The following is a 19,113-nucleotide window of genomic DNA, read 5'->3' as shown; positions in this document are numbered from 1 at the left end:
TTTTTTTACCATGTCTAGGAAAAAGGGCCTTTTTTTAAGGGGCCGGAAAATGAACATGTGCTAAAATTGAAACCGGATTGTGTCCATTTTCGGCATGAGAACTTAATGCCACCCATTTACCTAGTGATAAGGTCTCAAGCGCTACCTACATGACAAGCATGCAGCACGTGCCAACTGCTGTTTACCACTGAGTAGGCGCCCCGCAGTAGAAAACAAAGTATTTTCTCCCGCATGTTTTCGGCGCACACCAAATTCAGAATTACCGCCCGGGTCACGCGGTAGCAGGGTGGTAATGCCGATTTGGCACACGTTGGACACGCGTAGGCCCTTACATGTCTTTGTAAAAGGGCCCCTTAGTGCCAAATCCCAGAATACAGCATAAGTATAAAGGGCCTCTTTTACCAAACTGTTTCTAGCGATTCCTGCACAGCAATGCCGATGAAGCCCAAAGTGAATGGGCTTTGTTAGCACTGTCTTGCTGGGAAAGCTAGCATGGTTTGGTAAAAGAAGCCCAAAATGTTACAATTCAAAATGGACCAGGGTTCCTAACAATTATAAATATTATATTTATATAAACAATTTCCATCCTATGAAATTAGTGAAAAGTATATTGTATTCAGAAGGTGTATTGGTGCCTTTAAAATCCACAGCAAGTGGTATGGGAAGCAGCTTTCTCATTCATCGCACACTTTGACCTTAGTAAGTCCATCCAGAATATAAAGTAAATACTGTATTCTCAAAAAGATCAAAATATCCAGTACTAAGTTTTCAAGCCTTTAAATCTTTAACTCCTCGCGTGTGCAGTGATGTTGTCCTCCAAACCCAAAACATTAGTGGTCCATACCAGTCCCCAACATTAGTCAATGTTTCACCGATTTTATCAGCTTCTTAGGGGGTCAATTTAAAAAGGGGTGACTGACATTTCAAAAAAACTCCCTGTGGTTAGCTTGAACGGAGGGCCCAGGGGAGATTTTGGACTTGTTGGTCACCCCTTCTTTTTAAATTGACCCCCTAAGAAGCTGATAAAATCGGTGAAACATTGACTAATGTTGGGGACTGGTATGGACCACATCTAATGTTTTGGGTTTGGACAACATCATTGCACACATGAGGAGTTAAAGATTTAAAGGCTTGAAAGCTAAGTACTGGATATTTTGATCTTTTTGAGAATACAGTATTTACTTTATATTCTGGATGGATTTAAGGCCAAACTGTGAGATGAATGAGAAAGCTGTCTCCCATACCACTTATTGTGGATTTTAAAGGTACAAACACACTATCTGAGCAGACTGCACTTTTCATTAATTTCATAGGATGGGAATTGTTTATATACTATTTATAATTGTTAGAAACCCCGATCCATTTTGAATTATAAAAACTGTGGCCATGTCTCAAATCTTAAATGGTGTTACTATGAGGTGTCTGTAGGCAGAGACCCAGAGAGAAACATGATTGGCCAGCCTTTTCCACCCTAATGCTTTTAGTTTCCTCCATGGTGCTAAAGAAAAAATGTGCAGCAGTATTGCAGCTCTGGTACTTACTATTTGTAGGTTTCAGAACGAATATATTCAAACACATGAGAGACTCCAAGTTGAAATTGGTCAGCGATAGGTGTAACCCAGGGATTATTCTCTGCTTTGAATACTTGCTTCTGGCCAGTCAAATCCAAGTTGCCTGCAGCGATTAAAGTGAAGCACACAAGTTCATTTACAGAAAATAAATAGATCAATGGCAAAAACACAATTCCAGTAACTGCTCCTCTTGGCAGAATTTTAAATGCAAGCTAAATAAATGAATCCAACATTTTTGTTTTACAGAGAACTGAATCATTTAGGAAACCTTGCTACGAATTTCTACTGCTATTGATCTCTAACATGTACATATTGGGAGGTAATTCTGTAACCAGGTGCATTCATTCATACACACGATACCTTGTGGCCCACTGAATCAGTCACAACCCAGTGAAAGGGTAAATGCAGCTTACTCCCTCAAGCTGTGAAACACTGTCTTAGAGTCATCGGACACAGAAAATTAAGGAAAGTTTACTTACCCAAAGAAGAAGCAGCTAGATCTCAGGGAAAGACCCAAATGAAGGGAATGCTGGGGAGAGGGGGGAAGGGCAACTGTAGGGAAACTCTATGAAGCCTAGGGGCCAGTGACCCTGTCAGAGGGAGAAGAGCAGAACAGTGCTACTCCAAAACCATGGAAGCTTAGTTGGAATAGGGGCCAGATATGATGAAAAGGGAGAAAGAAATTAATATTTTTACTTTTATGCACCAATGTTCAAGGACTGGGGCCATTTAGCAAAAGAGGGGCACATTAAAATACCTATCTGAAAAGGGGCAGCAGCATTCCTGGCTGAGATATAAAAATAGAAACAGTTGAGTGCCTTGGAGGAGGGGTGGCTGGGGATGTTAGTATAGAGCCAGGACAACTAGGTCTCTCTAGGAAACCCTTGGAATCATGGGAGGTGAAGTCTTTGATCTCAGCACCTAATAGGGAAGCAGGAGCTGGATAACCTAGCAGGAAAGGGACAGGCTCAAGGGTGGAGTCCCAAAAGCACATGAGGAATAGGGGAAGCAGCAGTGCATTTCTCCTAGCAAAAAAGGTGCCGGTACTCAAATGCCTGGCCACCCTTCAGGGGTGGGGTGATCACTGAGGGACCCACCCCACAATAGCCAAGCCCTCTGCAACCAGTCACAGAATCTATGACAAGGCAGAATTGGTGTGTAGAGCCTGAGCTCTTTCATTAAAACTTGGGGACCATGGGTCAATTTTAGCAGACAATGGAAAAGGTGCCACTACTCAGTACCCCCAAGCACCCCCTCAAAAAAAGCCCTGGGAAGCAGACACACTTTTTCTCAGAGTAGCAAGGGAGAGACAGAATCTTCCCTTAAAGAAACAGCAGCTCTTTCTGGACTGATAAAAAGCTAGATGCAAGCAAACAGGTGGTAGAAGAGAAAAACATCAGAATGGCATGAATCACAGAAGTGTCAATCCCAAGCAATTACTCTATGAATTGCGCAGAGAGAGACAAGTTCCTTAAATACTAAGAAATGCAGTCTGAAACCAAGAAAATGTGGCAGAAAGATTCAGAAATATTTTGTATCATTTTGGGTGCCGCAACCTTGATCAAAAAAAATTTCCAAGCACATGTGGATAGGTGTCCTATATACATGCTGTATCTTACAAACTCTAAAGGAAACTCTCTTTAGCAGGATGCAAGTTCTACAGAGAGCATTGGCGATAAATTTGACAGACTGAGATCATACTCCACATACCTTGGCTTAGAAGTGTGGTGCATTGTTGCCATGATATGCACAAAATTAAACCATCTAGAGAAACTGCCCTTAGAAGAAAGGAACAGAGACACTCCAATAGAGGAGTGAGCTTGTGCAGACTAACTCTTTATAGGTTTGAAGGCTAGCCATTTTGACTGGAAGGCTTTTGGGCTGGAACCACCTTAGCCCTGGTTAGAGGGTGGTGGCCTTCCTGTCTGCCTTGCCTAAGCCCAGGGAGGCAGACATTGTAGCAGGGGATTTGTTTAGTGTGTGCAAGAATTTAAAAGGTTTTTGGGATTACAAGGAAAAGACAAGTTGAAGAAACCGGTTTATGATTTTTACTGCAGCCAGGACTTCTGATTGGAGAAGCCAATGTAGTACTGGTAGACATTCTGGGACTGTTTTGCTTCACTTTAGCAGCAGGGAACTTTTCCTAAAGGAATTGCTGTAAAAACCCAGAGAAAATCGGAGCAGCAGAAAAGTCTTTTGCTTGTTTGAACTGACACACTGCTGTGGCAGGATTTTGGTACAAACTTAAGTAAAGAAAAGAGTTTAAAACACTCAGGAACTATGTCAGAATGGGACAGAGCTGGCAGTGGCTTTGTTGTTTGGAATCTTACTAATTTAGGTTTCAAAGGTACTGAGTTAATGAAAGGGAAATATGGTGTTCATACCCTGAACTACATGCATGAATATTTTGTTTTGTTTTTTTTGGAGTAGATGTTTGAACTGCTATCTTTGAAGAGTATTGCAGGAAGCTGATCCTAAGAAGCTGTTTGGACTGTATAAGACCCCCTGAGGGCTGTCTTAAAAGTCCTTCCAGCTCTTCACCAACAGGGGACGATAATGCTTATATGTACAGAATACTAACACTGACGTGCACATGAGCGTACATATATGTGTGTAAATGTTAATATTCCCTCTAAGTGCTATCCTATAAGGGTGCACCTAAGTGGCATGGTGTCTAAATGCATGGGAATATACACAGGGGAAGAGCATGAAAGGAGCTGCCAGTTATGTACGCAACCTACAGAATACTACAAATTATCTGTACCCTTGCCACATATTGGGCACCCTGCAGTTACACCAATATCAGGTTACACTAGTTTCTATAGAACAGGCCCTCACTCTGCAGCACCTAAAGGGAGGAACCCACTTACAGAACTACCTCCATTGGGAATAATTTTCTAACACTGATATGTCCAAAAAGAATCTATTTTAAAACAGCAACATGGGCACCTCCATGACTTTATAAAATAGGCTATCTGAAATAACACTAGTAGCACACAAATTCACTTTTCAGCAGATGCAATAAGAGGTGGCCTGAGTGCAGGCTACTTTTTAGCAGGCCTTTGTAAAAGGGCCCCTAAGTTATCGAAAAAATTGTCCCATCTTTTCCCCTCCTCTTAGTGTGCACTGCTCTGTCTGTCTTCACTCCCCAATAGTGTACACTGCCTCATCTTTCCTCATTCTCCATATCCTGAGTTGCCCTGTCTCTTCCCCTGGCTCCCATATCCAGCTTTGCCCTGTCTTGTCTACCTGTTCTCTCCCCCTCCCACTAGTTTACTCATTTTAGATGGTTTGGAGCTTGTGCGCCAATCCCTTGCTTCTCTCTTTACCGTGGCTGTAGCAGCAGCAAGCAAAAGACAGGTGCAGGGACATTCCCCTCTGCGTGCTTCCGCTGGCTCTGCCAGACAAGAAACAGCCAGAAGCACACAGAGGGGTACGTCCCTTGCTGCCGCTACGGCTACAGTGAAGAGAGAAGCAGGGGATCAGCGCACGAACTCCAGACCATGTAAAATGGGTAAGCCAGTGGGAGGGGGAGAGGACAGGGAAACAAGATGGGGAAAAGCTGGATTTGGGGGATGGGGAGACAGGATTGCGTTAACAGTCTAGCAGCTGTATTCTGTATGATTTGCAGTTTTTTTTTCCTGATATTGACACTTAATGCCAAGAAACAGACCGCTACAGTAATACAAGTGAGGTAGGACTAGCATTTGGAGTAATAGTGCGAAGGCTTTTTGATTGAAGAATGACGTAGATTGACAAGACGTAGCTGTCTCATTTGGAATAGTGTTTTTTTTTTTTCCATAGCTGGTTAATATGGGATGAGAAGGTGAGTAAAGAGTTGAGCAAGACCCCTAGTACTCTGGTTTCAGACTTAACTGTAAAGCTTTGACTACTAGACAAAGATATTGATGATGGGACCTTAACTCCCTGATTTCAGAACCATAGGACCTTGGTTTTTTTGCGCATTCAATTTCAGCTCATTGGTCAGGACCCAGGTGCTGACAGCAGTCATGCCATTCTCTAATGACTGATTTGGGTCTTTGTTTGATGCTGTCACTGGTAAGAGAAGCAGGATGATGTCATCTGCATATGATAATAGTACTTCATTAAGACCCAGGTGTATTGAGGCAACGGATGACACAGAGATTGAACAGGAAAGGTGAGAGGGGAGATCCCTGTGGGACCCTGCAGTTAGGAGACCAGTAGTTGGAAAGTTGGTTGTTTTGCTTGACAGAATAGCTTTGGTTTGAAAGGAATTCATAGAACCATTTGAGCAAAGTCCCTGTTGTTCCTATCTGATCCAGGCATTCAAGTAGCAATGTGTGATCTATCACATCGAATGCTGCCAATATATCGAACTGGAGAAAAATTACTTAGCCGCCTTTGCATAGGTGTTGTTTGACATATGTAGTTAGAACTAGCAGCAAAGTTTCCATACTATCAGGTGAATTTTCGAAAGAGAAGGGCACCCCATCTTTCGACACAAATCGGGAGATGGGCGTCCTTCTCGCAAGGTCACCCAAATTGGCATAATCGAAAGCCGATTTTGGGCGCCCTCAACTGTTTTCCGTCGCAGGGACGACCAAAGTTCACGGGGGGCATGTCGGCAGTGTAGCGAAGGCGGGACTGGGGCATGCTTAGGAAATGGGCGTCCTCAGCCAATAATGGAAAAAAGAAGGGCGTCCCTGATGAACACTTGGGCGGCTTTACTTGGTCCATTTTTTTTTCACGACCAAGCATCAAAAAGGTGCCCAAACTGACCAGATGACCACTGGAGGGAATTGGGGATGACCTCCCCTTACTCCCCCAGTGGTCACTATCCCCCTCCCACCCTCAATGCCAGCCTCAAATGCCATACTCAGGTCCATCACAGCAGTATGCAGGTACCTGGAGCAGTTGTAGTGGCAGTGTACTTCAGGCAGGAGGACCCAGGCCCATCCCCCCTACCTGTTACACTTGTGGTGGTAAATGTGAGCCCTCCAAAACCCACCAGAAACCCACTGTACCCATATGTAGGTGCCCCCCTTCATCCCTAAGGGCTATGGTAGTGGTGTACAGTTGTGGGTTTTTTTTGGGGGGGGGGGGGTTTGGAGGGCTCAGCACCCAAGGTAAGGAAGCTATGCACCTGGGACCTTTTTCTGAAGTCCACTGCAGTGCCCCCTAGGGTGCCCGGTTGGTGTCCCAGCATGTCAGGGGGACCAGTGCACTATGAATGCTGGCTCCTCCCATGACCAAATGGCTTGGATTTGGTCGTTTTTGAAATGGGTGTCCTCAGTTTCCATTATTGCCGAAAACCGGGGACGGCCATCTCAAAAACGACCTAAGGACGACCATCTCTAAGGTTGACCTAAATTTCATGATTTGGGCGTCCCCGACCGTATTATCGAAATGAAAGATGACTGCCCATCTTGTTTCGATGATATGGGTTGCCCCGCCCCTTTACGGGGCCATCCTGCGAGGATGCCCTCATGAAAACTTGGGCGCCCCCGTTCGATTATGTCCCTCCACGTGACAATCTGAAGACAAATTGTGACCAGTGTAAAATAGAAAATGTTTCTTGATATAAAGAGAGTTGTGTACTAATGTAGGATTCTAGTACTTTAGTAAAAAAGGGGTATGCTTGCCACTGGATGGTAGTTTGCATGCGAAGTTGCGTCTAGCCCCAATCCCTACAGCAGTGGAGTGAGAACAATTTTGCCCATATCAGGAGTAAGAGAGCCAGTATTTAACAGTTCATTGAGATCGAGTATCCAGTTTACTACTTTCATAGGGATGGATTTGAGTAGATATTTTGGGCACTGATCCAGGAAGCAGTTAGCTCAGTAGCATTTCAAGAGCAGTGATCTTACATCCTCAACTGTTAGTGCCTGAAAAGATTCCAGTTTTGGTCAGTTTTGAGTCCTTGCATTGTAGGATCTCCGGTGATTACGACTAATCTACGGGTTGGACTCTTTTCCTCTGTTGGAGTAGTTCTAGATAGTTCGTACCTAATTTGGAGGATCTTATTGGCAAAATGATCAGCTAGGTCTTGGGCGATGGGGCAGGTTTTCTGTGAATGTTCATCATCATTAGTGGGAAGTTAGTTTTTTTAACTAAGGAGAAAAGTTTTTTTGTTGTCAAGATCATCAGGACCTATTAGGCTGCTATAGTACTGGCATTTTGTCAGCTACCTTTTTGTAGCGTCAGAAGGTTGACTTCCATTTAGATTTATCGGTAGTATCTTTGTTCTTTCTCCACTGCTTTTCAAGGTGTCAACATTTCCTTTTTAGGATGGATAGTTCCTCTGTAAACCATGGTGACTTTCTGGATGTCTTGACCTTTTTAGTGAAAAATAGAGCAATTTTGTCTAGTATGGCTTTCACCTTGGTATCCCAGCAGGATCTGATCAAACCATGGGTAGGGGATGCAGTAGTGAGGGAGTCTGTTAGCAAACCAGAAACTGACCTTGTTGATATTGCCTCTGGTGGAGATATTCTGTGGGTAAGTAGTCAAAATGAGCAAAATTATATAGCTTACACTTTAAGCTGAAAGGTAAGACATAATGCTGATGTCACTAATTTATTTATTTATTATCTCATTTGTACCCCGCATTTTCCCAACAGCGTCAGGCTCAATGTGGTTTACAGTGCACCACAGAGGCAGACACCAATGCAGTAATAATATGCTAATACAACTGAAAACCTACATAAGTAATAATGGGAAGGATGGGGAAGGGACAAAAAGGGTAACCATCAACTAGTTCTTTTAGGAGTCTTCTTTTTTTTTAGACTTGTAACCATGTTAATTAAGTTAAATGTTCCAGTGTAGTTTAGATTTGAAGTCTTTCCTGTTTCCTTCACCACCTTCAATTTGTGGCCATAATTTTCACTCACTTTAACTTCCAAATCCTCTTGTGATGTTTGTTTTGGATGCAATGTAACCTAGCCACCACAAAAGACATTTAAAATGCTATATAAAATTAAGCCATCAATACTGCTAAGTGTTGAATTCCCCTGCTAGCTCTGAACACTCTTTTGCAGTTAAGGGGCAATCTTACAATGTTCAAAATATTTAAAGTATTTTCTAAAAGCATTGTTTCTTACCATTCTTCCATACATATTTGTTGTATAACCTTGACATTTTTGAACAGTGAACATTTTCTACAGTCACAGTTAGAGACTTCTTTTAAAAAGTAATTATCTTCAGCAGTTTTCAGAACCCATGGCTACTGACAATGGAGGAACAGCCAAACTATTTCCATTCTACATTGATGGACCCAACAATACCCCAGGGTTAAGTCAAACATATGAAAATGTTCTTATAATTTCCCCCCATCTGTACCTTTGTAGTAGAGGCTGACCGAATTTCGATTTCACATTCGGCACAGAAACTGGCCCGAAATTCAGGTTCGAGTTTCAGCTGAAAATGCCACTGCATTTTTGGCTGAAACCAAAACTTTCTTTCCCTCCCTCACAATCACTCTTAGCTACCCCCTCCTAAGCCCCCCCCCCCATGGTAGCCCCTGAAGCCCACCCGACCCCCACACCAGCTCCCCTCCTGGACCTATCTTTTTGTTGGTGGGTAGTGGGTGCTGGTGCATCCCCACTTGCTCCTGCCCCTTGCAAGCCCAGCCCTGACAATGGCTTCTGGAACTTCAAGAGGCAATCTCATGAGACTGCCATGGGAGGTCCCGGCAGCCATCTAGAGAAAGGAATCGTCTTGCTCGTGCTGATTCCATTTTCAAGATGGCTACCAAAACTCATGCTTGACATCCTGGAAGCCATTTTCTCAGCCAGCCATGTGCAGGAGCAGGAGTGAGCGGGGCATGGGGGAAGCTGCCACTGGGGGAGGGGGTGTGCTCAGGACGAGGCTATGCCACTGGGTCCAGGTCCGTGTCTGGAGAATGGGGGCAGTTTCGCTTTCAGTTTCTACTGAAAACGAGTGGCCAATTTTGGTCACAAACCCTGGTTTCAGTAGGGCTCTACTTTGAATAACATTAAAGTAGACTATAGAAAGAAAGTACGAATTTGAACTGAGACGTCCAGGTCAGGACATATCAATTTCCACTTGTATTTTAGAAAAGGATCTGCCAGCACAGAGCCTTTTCTAAAATACATGCAGAAATGGACGTGTATGTACTGGCTATATGTGGTAGCAACACCTTTTGTTTTTGTTTTTTTAACTGTCAACATCTAAAATATCAACGGGGTCAACATGAGACCATACATGTATGAGTGTCAGCATATACACATGTACTTGGTAATTCAGAAAATATATATATATATATATATATATATATATATATGTGCCAGCACATACAAGTCTGTCTGCCATTTTAGAAATATTCAAATCTATGTTTCACCTAGTTGTCACAATGCCAGATACCAGTTGCCGGTATGTCTTTCAGGGAGTGGGATAAAAACACAAGCACTTTTATATAACCTAGACATCCCCCAGAAACTGGTGTAAATTCCTAAGATGATCTCGAGGGATATAGACATGCATTCCCCTGCTGAAATGGGGAATGCACGCATATATTTTAGCCATACTCTACTCCAATGTTCCCTCTACACCACAGGTTCTTATGTAGTGGTGAAAGAGATCAAATGGGGTGTGGAGAAAAATCTTGAAATCTTAAGTAATTTGTTGAAATTTTCTAGACAGAGTGAAGGCAATTTAGGAGAGTTATTGGTAGTATAACTGTGTACTACTGTAATTTTAGCGACATTAGCAGTTAGCACTGTTAGCAGCTAACAGTGACATATGTAGCAGTCAGTAGTCACTAGTGGATACATGGTTTAGAAAGGGGGAGTGAGGGTTTCATTGATCATTTAAAGGCGTGTGGGAACCAAAAAAGGTTAAGAACACCTGCCAGTTGGAATGGTGCTCAAATACTGCGTTTTCAATTGCTAGGGGCAGACAAGTTGATTGGAGTCCTGCAGAACTTGCTTGTCCCTCACTATTGAAAATGTGATATTAAAATAACACCTCCCACTGGCAGGAATATAGGTGGAGAACTTTCACACAGCTTAGAGGGGACACTGCCTTAGTCCTGCCCAATACATACTTAGACCACGTCTTCTTGCAATATGTTAGAGTAACAGTAAGAGAACCTACCCTGAGGCAGCCCATGGCAAAACACGGTGCAAGTCAGTTGCTGATCCTAGCTAAGATAAGTGCATTTTTGTCTACAAATAGTAAAATTGTGAAGTGAGATATAAAAAAAAAGCTGAGTAAGAACATAGTGTGGACTGAGATCCTGTGTGAAATGAGTCACCACTGAGGTCTGACAAGAAAAACATTTGGCTCCCAACATGTTTTGAAGTGTATCAGTGCTGGGTTTAAGTGTAGTATCTGTCTTATATTTGTATGGAACCCACTGGTCTCTCCATAGTCTCTAATTCTTATACCTTTCACCAAGTATACATTATTCCTATTGTGAAAAGTTACAGCTTTCACCTGTTTTTATCAATTATTTCTGTACTAATGGCTATGTTGAGATTTTAATTTTGCATATATTTCATTTTATTCTATTTAAATCATTTTATACAGCTTTCTTAAATATCCAGTCCAAAGTGGTTAACAATATTTTCCTGGCTATGCATAATCTGAGATTTTTACAAGGACTGCTATGGTCTTCATGATAAAACATTTTGTTTGTAGCTATGTACCTTTATTAAATTCATTCTTAATGTTATCTGAAACTGTTATTTTACATCCTACACCTTCACACATTGGTTTCACTGTACCCCTCCACCCACTCCCCCAGCTGGTTGGCATCTGTCATCTACATTTAAGCACTACTCTCAGTTTTGAACAAGTAGTATAAAAATACACTTCCACCTACTGGACTTAACCCTTAGCTTCAAACTATAGGGTTGGAGGGATAAGATAAAACTTACTGACCTGTTAATTAGACATGCACTTATTAGAATATGCCTACAATAATCTTGCTGCAAATGATGCCAAATCAGTTTCTCAAATATTTTCACTAAGGTGAGAAAAACATAAATATGGTACTTATTTATAATAGTAATAATAATAATGAAACAAGTACAACTGAGGGATCTTACTGGCAAAACAGAAGTTCAAGAAGCAACCTTTTCATTCATTCAAGTCAGTTATGAATCAGATCTCTCATATTTAAGAATGTGCTATTACAGAAAGCAAAGTTCTGACAGTCAACATCAATACAGTCGTTTTTAAAATCAGGAGCACCTGCTATCCAGAAAAATGCTGCTAATTAGAATATTCAGAGGCACCATCGTTACAGAATTAATGCAAAGAACTGCAGAGTGATGTACTTGGGGTGCAGATATCCAAAGAAGCTGTGGTGATAATGTTTAAGGATCTCAAAGTAGCCAAAACCAGAAGGCTGCTAGTCTGCACAGAGAGGGGCATATCTCGCATCATTAATTCTTAAATTGAAAGAAGTACAGAAATGGGGAAGCGGAAGAATTAGAGGACATGAAATGAAGCTGCAAGACATACATTTAAAAGCAACATTAATAAATATTTTTTAATGGAAAGGGTGGTAGATGCTTGGAATGCCTTCTGGTGGAGGTGGTAGGGATGAAAGTACTGATGGAATTCTGAAAGGCATGGAATAAACACAGTGGATCCCTATATAACAAGAGTATTCAATTCAAGCAATGCCTTTGTAGATCAAACAAGACATACAACTGTCTAACCTGCATGAAGTAGCAGGTTGAATCCCAAACAAGGACATAGAAAGGTGTAACCTTTCCTCTATGGAAGGGGAGGGCAACCAAATTTGAATCAAGCAATAGAAGACCTGAAGCTCTTCAAGGATGTCATGGAACAGAGGTGGGCAACCTTGGTCCTTGAAGGCCACAACCCAGTTGGGTTTCCAGGAGCTCCCCAATGAATATGCATTAGATCTATTTGCATACAATGGAGGGTGTGAATGTAAATAGATCTCATGCATATTCATTAGAAAAATCCTGAAAACCAGACTGTGTTGTGGCCCCTCAAGGACCAAGGTTGCCCACCTCTGCTATATGGCATCATTGAAGAGCTTCAGGACTTCTATTGCTTGAATCAAATTTGTCCAATCCAGATACCCAAGGGAGCATTCAACACCAATCCCAATATCCAATCGATTCTCTAACAGAACATAAGCAGTCAGAATGTTTAAACTACTACCCCCTAGTCTTTTGCACTGAATTTTAATGGGTTATGAGTTTAGACTGCTACCCACATTGTACCTGTGGATGTATATTCTCAACTCTATAAACTGCTTTGTTGTGTATACTTGCAAAAGGCAGTTTAGCAAATCCAAATAAACTAAAACTAAACTAATGGCAAATTATCAAAGGCCTGTCCATTGCACCACTAACCTCTCTACCACCAGATAGGTGGCATTCCATCTGATGCTTGCATCTTGAAAGCTATTTTATTCATCCATTTATATATCACCTTATTCCCCAAAATGGGGATCCAAATTGTTTGCACAGGTTTTCCTTGCTGTATCTTATGTCCGTCATTCACACGCTGTGAAAATACCCCATTATTATCCTGCATTTCTCTATCAGTTTTTCCAGAACACAGCTACTGCTTCTCTTGGTCTCCAGACACATTGGAGTCTCTTATTAGCAGCTGCAAACGTGCAAGGGATTGGATTTCACCGTAGCCCCATCACTCACTGTCTTAATCATTTTCTTGCCACTGTTAGTTATGAAATAGCGTGGAGGAGCATTTTCAAAAGGATGTCCAAGTTAGAATAGTGGCGTCCAAGTCAGAACAAACGGACGTCCATCTCACATGTATTTTCAAACAGCAAATAAGTCAAGACTTCCTGTTTGAAAATACATGAACATCCATTTTACAAACTGGAACATCCAAATTATGAAAGAGGGAAAACAAAGGACATGGATGTCCGTATGGCAGCATTCTTTGAAAATGGTCACACAGACATCCATGCAAAGCAGAGGGCATCCTAGTGGTTAGTGCAGTGGACTGTGCACCAAGAGACTTAGGTTTAAATTCCACGTTAACTCGAGCAACAGGCAGGGGTTCCAACCCAGTCCATACAGGACACACCAAGCCAGTCAGGTTTTCAGGATACCCACAATGAATATGCATGAGATTGATTTGAATACAATGGAGGCAATGCATGTGCATTTATCTCATGTATATTCATTGTACCCTAGATATGACTGAAATAGATCTAACTAAGGACATCCTTTTTAGGCTTGGACATTTCTTCCTGTTCGGTAATCCCTGATGGACATCCTGATTTTGGGCCCTCCCTAGTCCTACCAAAACACACCTCCTTGCTATTTGGACATCCTGCAGTGTTGGACATCCCTTTTCTGCCTTTGCAAAACTGGGATTTGTACGTTTCATGCATCTGGGCATTTTGAGATGTCCATATGCTTCAAAATTAAGCTCCATAGTGTAGTATTTTTACTAACCATTGTGGTAGCATAGTGTAGTATTCCCAACGACCTTTGGTAACTTACCCCTGATGCAGCCCTAGGTTGAGGTGAAATGTGATTTTTAATTTGACTCAAAGTGTTGTAGTAAATATAATAAACATTTATCTATCTATCTTTTTTCTGTGGTTTATGCTATTGATTTGCTGTGGTTCTCTGCCTTTGGCTGTTGCAGCTCTTAGCCTCTCGTTTGTCTGTCCAACACAGCCTACCTGTACAGGTCTGCTGGCACACCCCTGCTAGACCTACTACTTGGCTGTGTGTTATCTAGCTGCCATCTGAGATGGAGGTGTGTGTAGCATTTTTACTGATCCAATTGTCACTAGTGAAACACTTTGTACTAGCCTCTACCTTGGCCAGTAGCACGTGCAGCCAAGCACGACTTGACTACTAAAATATTGTCCTGGAAAACATTTAGCAATTGGGACTAAGAAGTGCAACAGCTGCTCAAACAATGTAGGGGCTGGCCATTCAGGGCAATCATTTCTCCAATGCATTGTGTTATCACCTTTGGTGATGCCTGCCTCTGGCCCTGGAACAGTCATGGCAACCTCCACCCCATCTTCTTCATAGTAACTTGCTTAATGAGCAGCAGGATTGCTTGGCTACCACTTCACTGGGGGATGGACTTCCTCTTTGCTGAAGCTTTCCTGCTGCTGCTGCTGCTGCTGCTGCTACCTGGTGTAGAAGACAAAGTCCCCATACTAGAACTAGTGCCCTCCCCTGAAACCAGCCAACTCTAACAGGTACAGCATTTGCAAATATATAACTAAAATGTCACTAATCTTGGCAATCGATGTATCTCTAAATGAACACATCTAATATATCATTCACAGGCTTGTTCTGTAACTGCAAACTGGATTTTGTTTTTATTACCTGCAACGAAATCATACATTTTTTGTTCAAACCCATCAACTTATCAAGGTTTGCTTTACAACTTTTACTTTGCAAACATTAACCTGCGACAAAGGCCTGCATCTTTTTTGAAGGCAGTAAAATAAAACTTTCAAGTCGATGGGAAAAATGTTGTATTCTTATTGTACCTGTGCACTTTCAGTTTATACAGTTTCAAAGTCTCCACAGAAAGAGCCATAAACTAAGACGTGACATTTTGAGCTGATTTAGTCATTTACAGCCCATATTAAACAGTATGGGGAAATCTGCCATTTATTTATTTAGATTTTGCTCACACCTTTTTCAGTAGTAGCTCAAGGTGAGTTACATTCAGGTACTCTGGATATTTCTCTGTCCCAGGAGGGCTCACAATCTAAGTTTGTACCTGAGGCAATGGAGGGTTAAGTGACGCCCAAGATCACAAGGAGCAGCAGTGGGATTTGAACTGGCCAGCTCTGGATTGCAAGACTAGTGCTCTAACCACTAGGCCACTCCTCCACTCCTGCATGAGATGAAAGGACTTTAGAGCAGGGGTACTCAAATCCAGTCTGAGATTCACCAACCAATTGGATTTTCAGGATTCCTATATTTGCCTGCGTTGCGTACACCATACAAATGCACATTTATTGTGAAAATCCTGAAAACAATACTGATTTTTGGCTGCAGATCTGGAAACACCTGCTTTAAGATGCAGCAGCAATTTCCTTCAAAAATCCACTGATAAGGTATCAAACTTGGAAAAATATGAAAAGCATGAGAGCAGTTAGCTATCTGCTCTCAAGGAGACTGCACTATGATAAGATGCCAGCTGTCCCTCTACAGACCGTGGAATGGGATGGACTACTGAGGCCATAGTCCAACCAATTCTTTGCCTAACACAGCATCAGAAACCAGAGAGTTTGAGGGTGCGGTCAGAGATTTGTCTGTTTGGACCCGCCAACCAAAAAGATGTTCTGTTGTCCCTGTGTCCTTCCAAATTTTACAAAGCAGTACACAAGTAATGCCATACTGGGAAAAGACCAAGGGTCCATCGAGCCCAGCATCTTGTCCACGACAGCGGCCAATCCAGGCCAAGGGCACCTGGCAAGCTTCCCAAACTTACAAACATTCTATACATGTTATTCCTGGAATTTTGGATTTTTCCAAGACCGTTTAGTAGCGGTTTATGGACTTGTCCTTTAGGAAACCGTCCAACCCCTTTTTAAACTCTGCTAAGCTAACCACCTTCACCACATTTTCCGGCAATGAATTCCAGAGTTTAATTACACGTTGGGTGAAGAAAAATTTTCTCCGATTTGTTTTAAATTTACTACACTGTAGTTTCATCGCATGCCCCCTAGTCCTAGTATTTTTGGAAAGTGTGAACAGACGCTTCACATCCACCTGTTCCACTCCACTCATTATTTGATATACCTCTATCATGTCTCCCCTCAGCCGTCTCTTCTCCAAGCTGAATAGCCCTAGCCTCCTTAGTCTTTCTTCGTAGGGAAGTCGTCCCATCCCCGCTATCATTTTAGTCGCCCTTCGCTGCACCTTTTCCAATTCTACTATATCTTTCTTGAGATGCGGCGACCAGAATTGAACACAATACTCAAGGTGCGGTCGCACCATGGAGCGATACAAAGGCATTATAACATCCTCACACCTGTTTTCCATACCTTTCCTAATAATACCCAACATTCTATTCGCTTTCCTAGCCGCAGCAGCACACTGAGCAGAAGGTTTCAGTGTGTTATCGACGACGACACCCAGATCCCTTTCTTGGTCCGTAACTCCTAACATGGAACCTTGCATGACGTAGCTATAATTCGGGTTCTTTTTTCCCCACATGCATCACCTTGCACTTGCTCACATTAAACGTCATCTGCCATTTAGCCGCCCAGTCTCCCAGTCTCGTAAGGTCCTCTTGTAATTTTTCACAATCCTGTCACGAGTTAACGACTTTGAATAACTTTGTGTCATCAGCAAATTTAATTACCTCGCTAGTTACTCCCATCTCTAAATCATTTATAAATATATTAAAAAGCAGCGGTCCTAGCACAGACCCCTGAGGGGTCTGCAAATTTCCAAGGGCTGGAAAGAATACTTGGGAACCATTAGAAAAGTTACGGGAAATGTTTCCTTCTTTTGTTTTATTTGCCTTTTTGTCTTTGTCTTTTAGTCTTTGTGGTGTTTATTCTTCTTTTCCTTTTTTTCTGCCTAGTTTCCTCTTCCTCCCTTCAGCCTCCTCACTCCCAGCCACTTCTCTATTTCCTTTGGCTTCTTTAGCTACTCCTCCCTCCCTCCAGCCATTTCCTCTATCCACCTTCCAACTTTTCCACTGCTGTGTGACCTCAGGCAGAGGGTGACTACTCAACAGCCCAGGCTTGCTCCTGCTGTTATAATTTAAGTGCCCACAGTTTTTCTACTAAAATAAATGAACATCTATCAAAAAGTATATTACTAAGCCATTGAAGCGTAGACAGGTGTTCTGCTGTCTGGGACGGAAATACTCAAACAAGCTGACTAATGGATTTTCATAGAAAAATTGTGAGTCCTTTAGGAAGCAGGATTTGTTTAAATTACAAACAGAGTCAATAAGAACCTTATCAAACCAAACAAAGGGAACAAGGGAGAATGACAAATTGTATGAAATACTCTAGCACAGAAGCATGATGGCTGGGGAAAGTCTATGGATGGATGATGCACAGAGATAGGCAAGAGAAGCTGCAGATAATGGTATACAAATACATTACTGTCCAAGAGGTAACAGAAGCTGTTGATGAAGACAGAATAGGAAACGTCTAGACACTTGAAAATTACCATAAAATGTAGGCTCATACGGTTTGCATTCTACTGCAATTTTCAGACATCTAGGCTTGTTCTCTTTTAGGCTGTAATATATTATTATTTCACTTTCAGTGTGTGACTGTTGGGAAATACCTTCAGCCAGAGTTGAACAGGCAAGGATAAACAGGCAGACTTGTAGGCCAAATGCTGCTTACTGCTCATATCTATTGTTAGAAATATACAGCAGGATCCCTAACAAGGGCACTTTAATAATAATAATAATAATAATAATAATAAAGGGATTGATATTCAACCCACAGCAGTCAGCACTTGTCACAGCGCTGACTACTGCAGACAGAGCTTGAGCTCAATATTCAATGTGGGCCCAATCCGGGCATTGGCATTGAATATCTGAGGCTTACATGGCCGCCAGAGATTATCCAGGTGCCAGCCGATATTCAGACTAAAACCTGAACAAGAAACTTTATCCACTGTTATCCAGCTAGCAGTCTGAATATGTCCAATGACAAGATAAACTCCAGCTCTGGCTCTGCTCTCTGCCCACAGACCACTCAAGCATATAGTGCCGTGGAAAGTCTCCCCAGATTTTCAGCAGCTCTATGTGGTAATGTGCCACTTGCAAATCCAGAATTACTCATCAGTGAGAAATAACCATTTAGGAGCCCAACTAACCGGTTATCTACAGCTAATTATCAGCCCCAAAATGAATGGCAGCAATCATACAGAAAGCACTACAAGTTGCACCAGCACTTAGATACGCATATAAAAGAGCCAAAGTTTCTCCATACAGCTTACAACCTAATCAAGATTAGGGCTGCATTTTGATTAAAAAGTTAAATTGCAATTAATTGCACAATTAAAGGTATTTTATTTATTTCCCACTGCATCTCCTTCTGACTCTAGGCAAGTCATTTAACCCCCAATTGCCCCAAGTACAAAAAAAGTACCTGTTTATAAAGCAAAGATACTTACCTTTTGCAGGCATTCTCCATGGACAGCAGGCTTTATATTCTCACAAAGAGGTGATGCCAATCCACGTCATCTGGTCCGGGATTTACCAAAGCTAAATGAGAGCTTTGTGGAGCGTGAGACTAACTCCACTGCACATGCAAGATGACTTTCTACCCACCGCAAGAACACAGTCTCCTCAGTTTAATATTATATCAAAAAATAAAGTAAAAGTAACAAAGGAGAAAATTCCAAAGGGGGGGGGGGGTGTGGAAGGGACTGTGAGAATATAAAGAGGCATATTTTCAAAGCACTTAGCCTCCCAAAGTTCCATAGAAACCTATGGAACTTAGCCTCCCAAAGTGCTTTGAAAATATGCCTCAAAGCCTCCTGTCCTCGGAGAATACCTGCTACAGGTAAGTACCACAGCTTTCTCTGAGGAAAAGCAGGCTTATAATTCCCTAGCATCCAGG

General features: G+C 42.2%; 1 protein-coding gene across 1 annotated transcript in view; it reads right to left on the bottom strand.

Annotated features, from left to right (window-relative positions):
• Nucleotides 1–19,113, bottom strand: part of RSU1 (Ras suppressor protein 1) — a 330,064-nt gene that overhangs the window by 179,901 nt on the left and 131,050 nt on the right. The window contains exon 8 of the mRNA XM_030199611.1: nucleotides 1,542–1,674. Coding sequence (XP_030055471.1) covers nucleotides 1,542–1,674 — 133 coding nt within the window. The remainder of the gene's footprint in view (nucleotides 1–1,541; nucleotides 1,675–19,113) is intronic.

This window comes from Microcaecilia unicolor, chromosome 1 (genome assembly GCF_901765095.1).
Source record: "Microcaecilia unicolor chromosome 1, aMicUni1.1, whole genome shotgun sequence".
Taxonomy (NCBI): Eukaryota; Metazoa; Chordata; class Amphibia; order Gymnophiona; family Siphonopidae; genus Microcaecilia; species Microcaecilia unicolor.
Note: the sequence above shows the minus strand (reverse complement) of the source record. Positions and strands in the feature narration are given on the sequence as shown.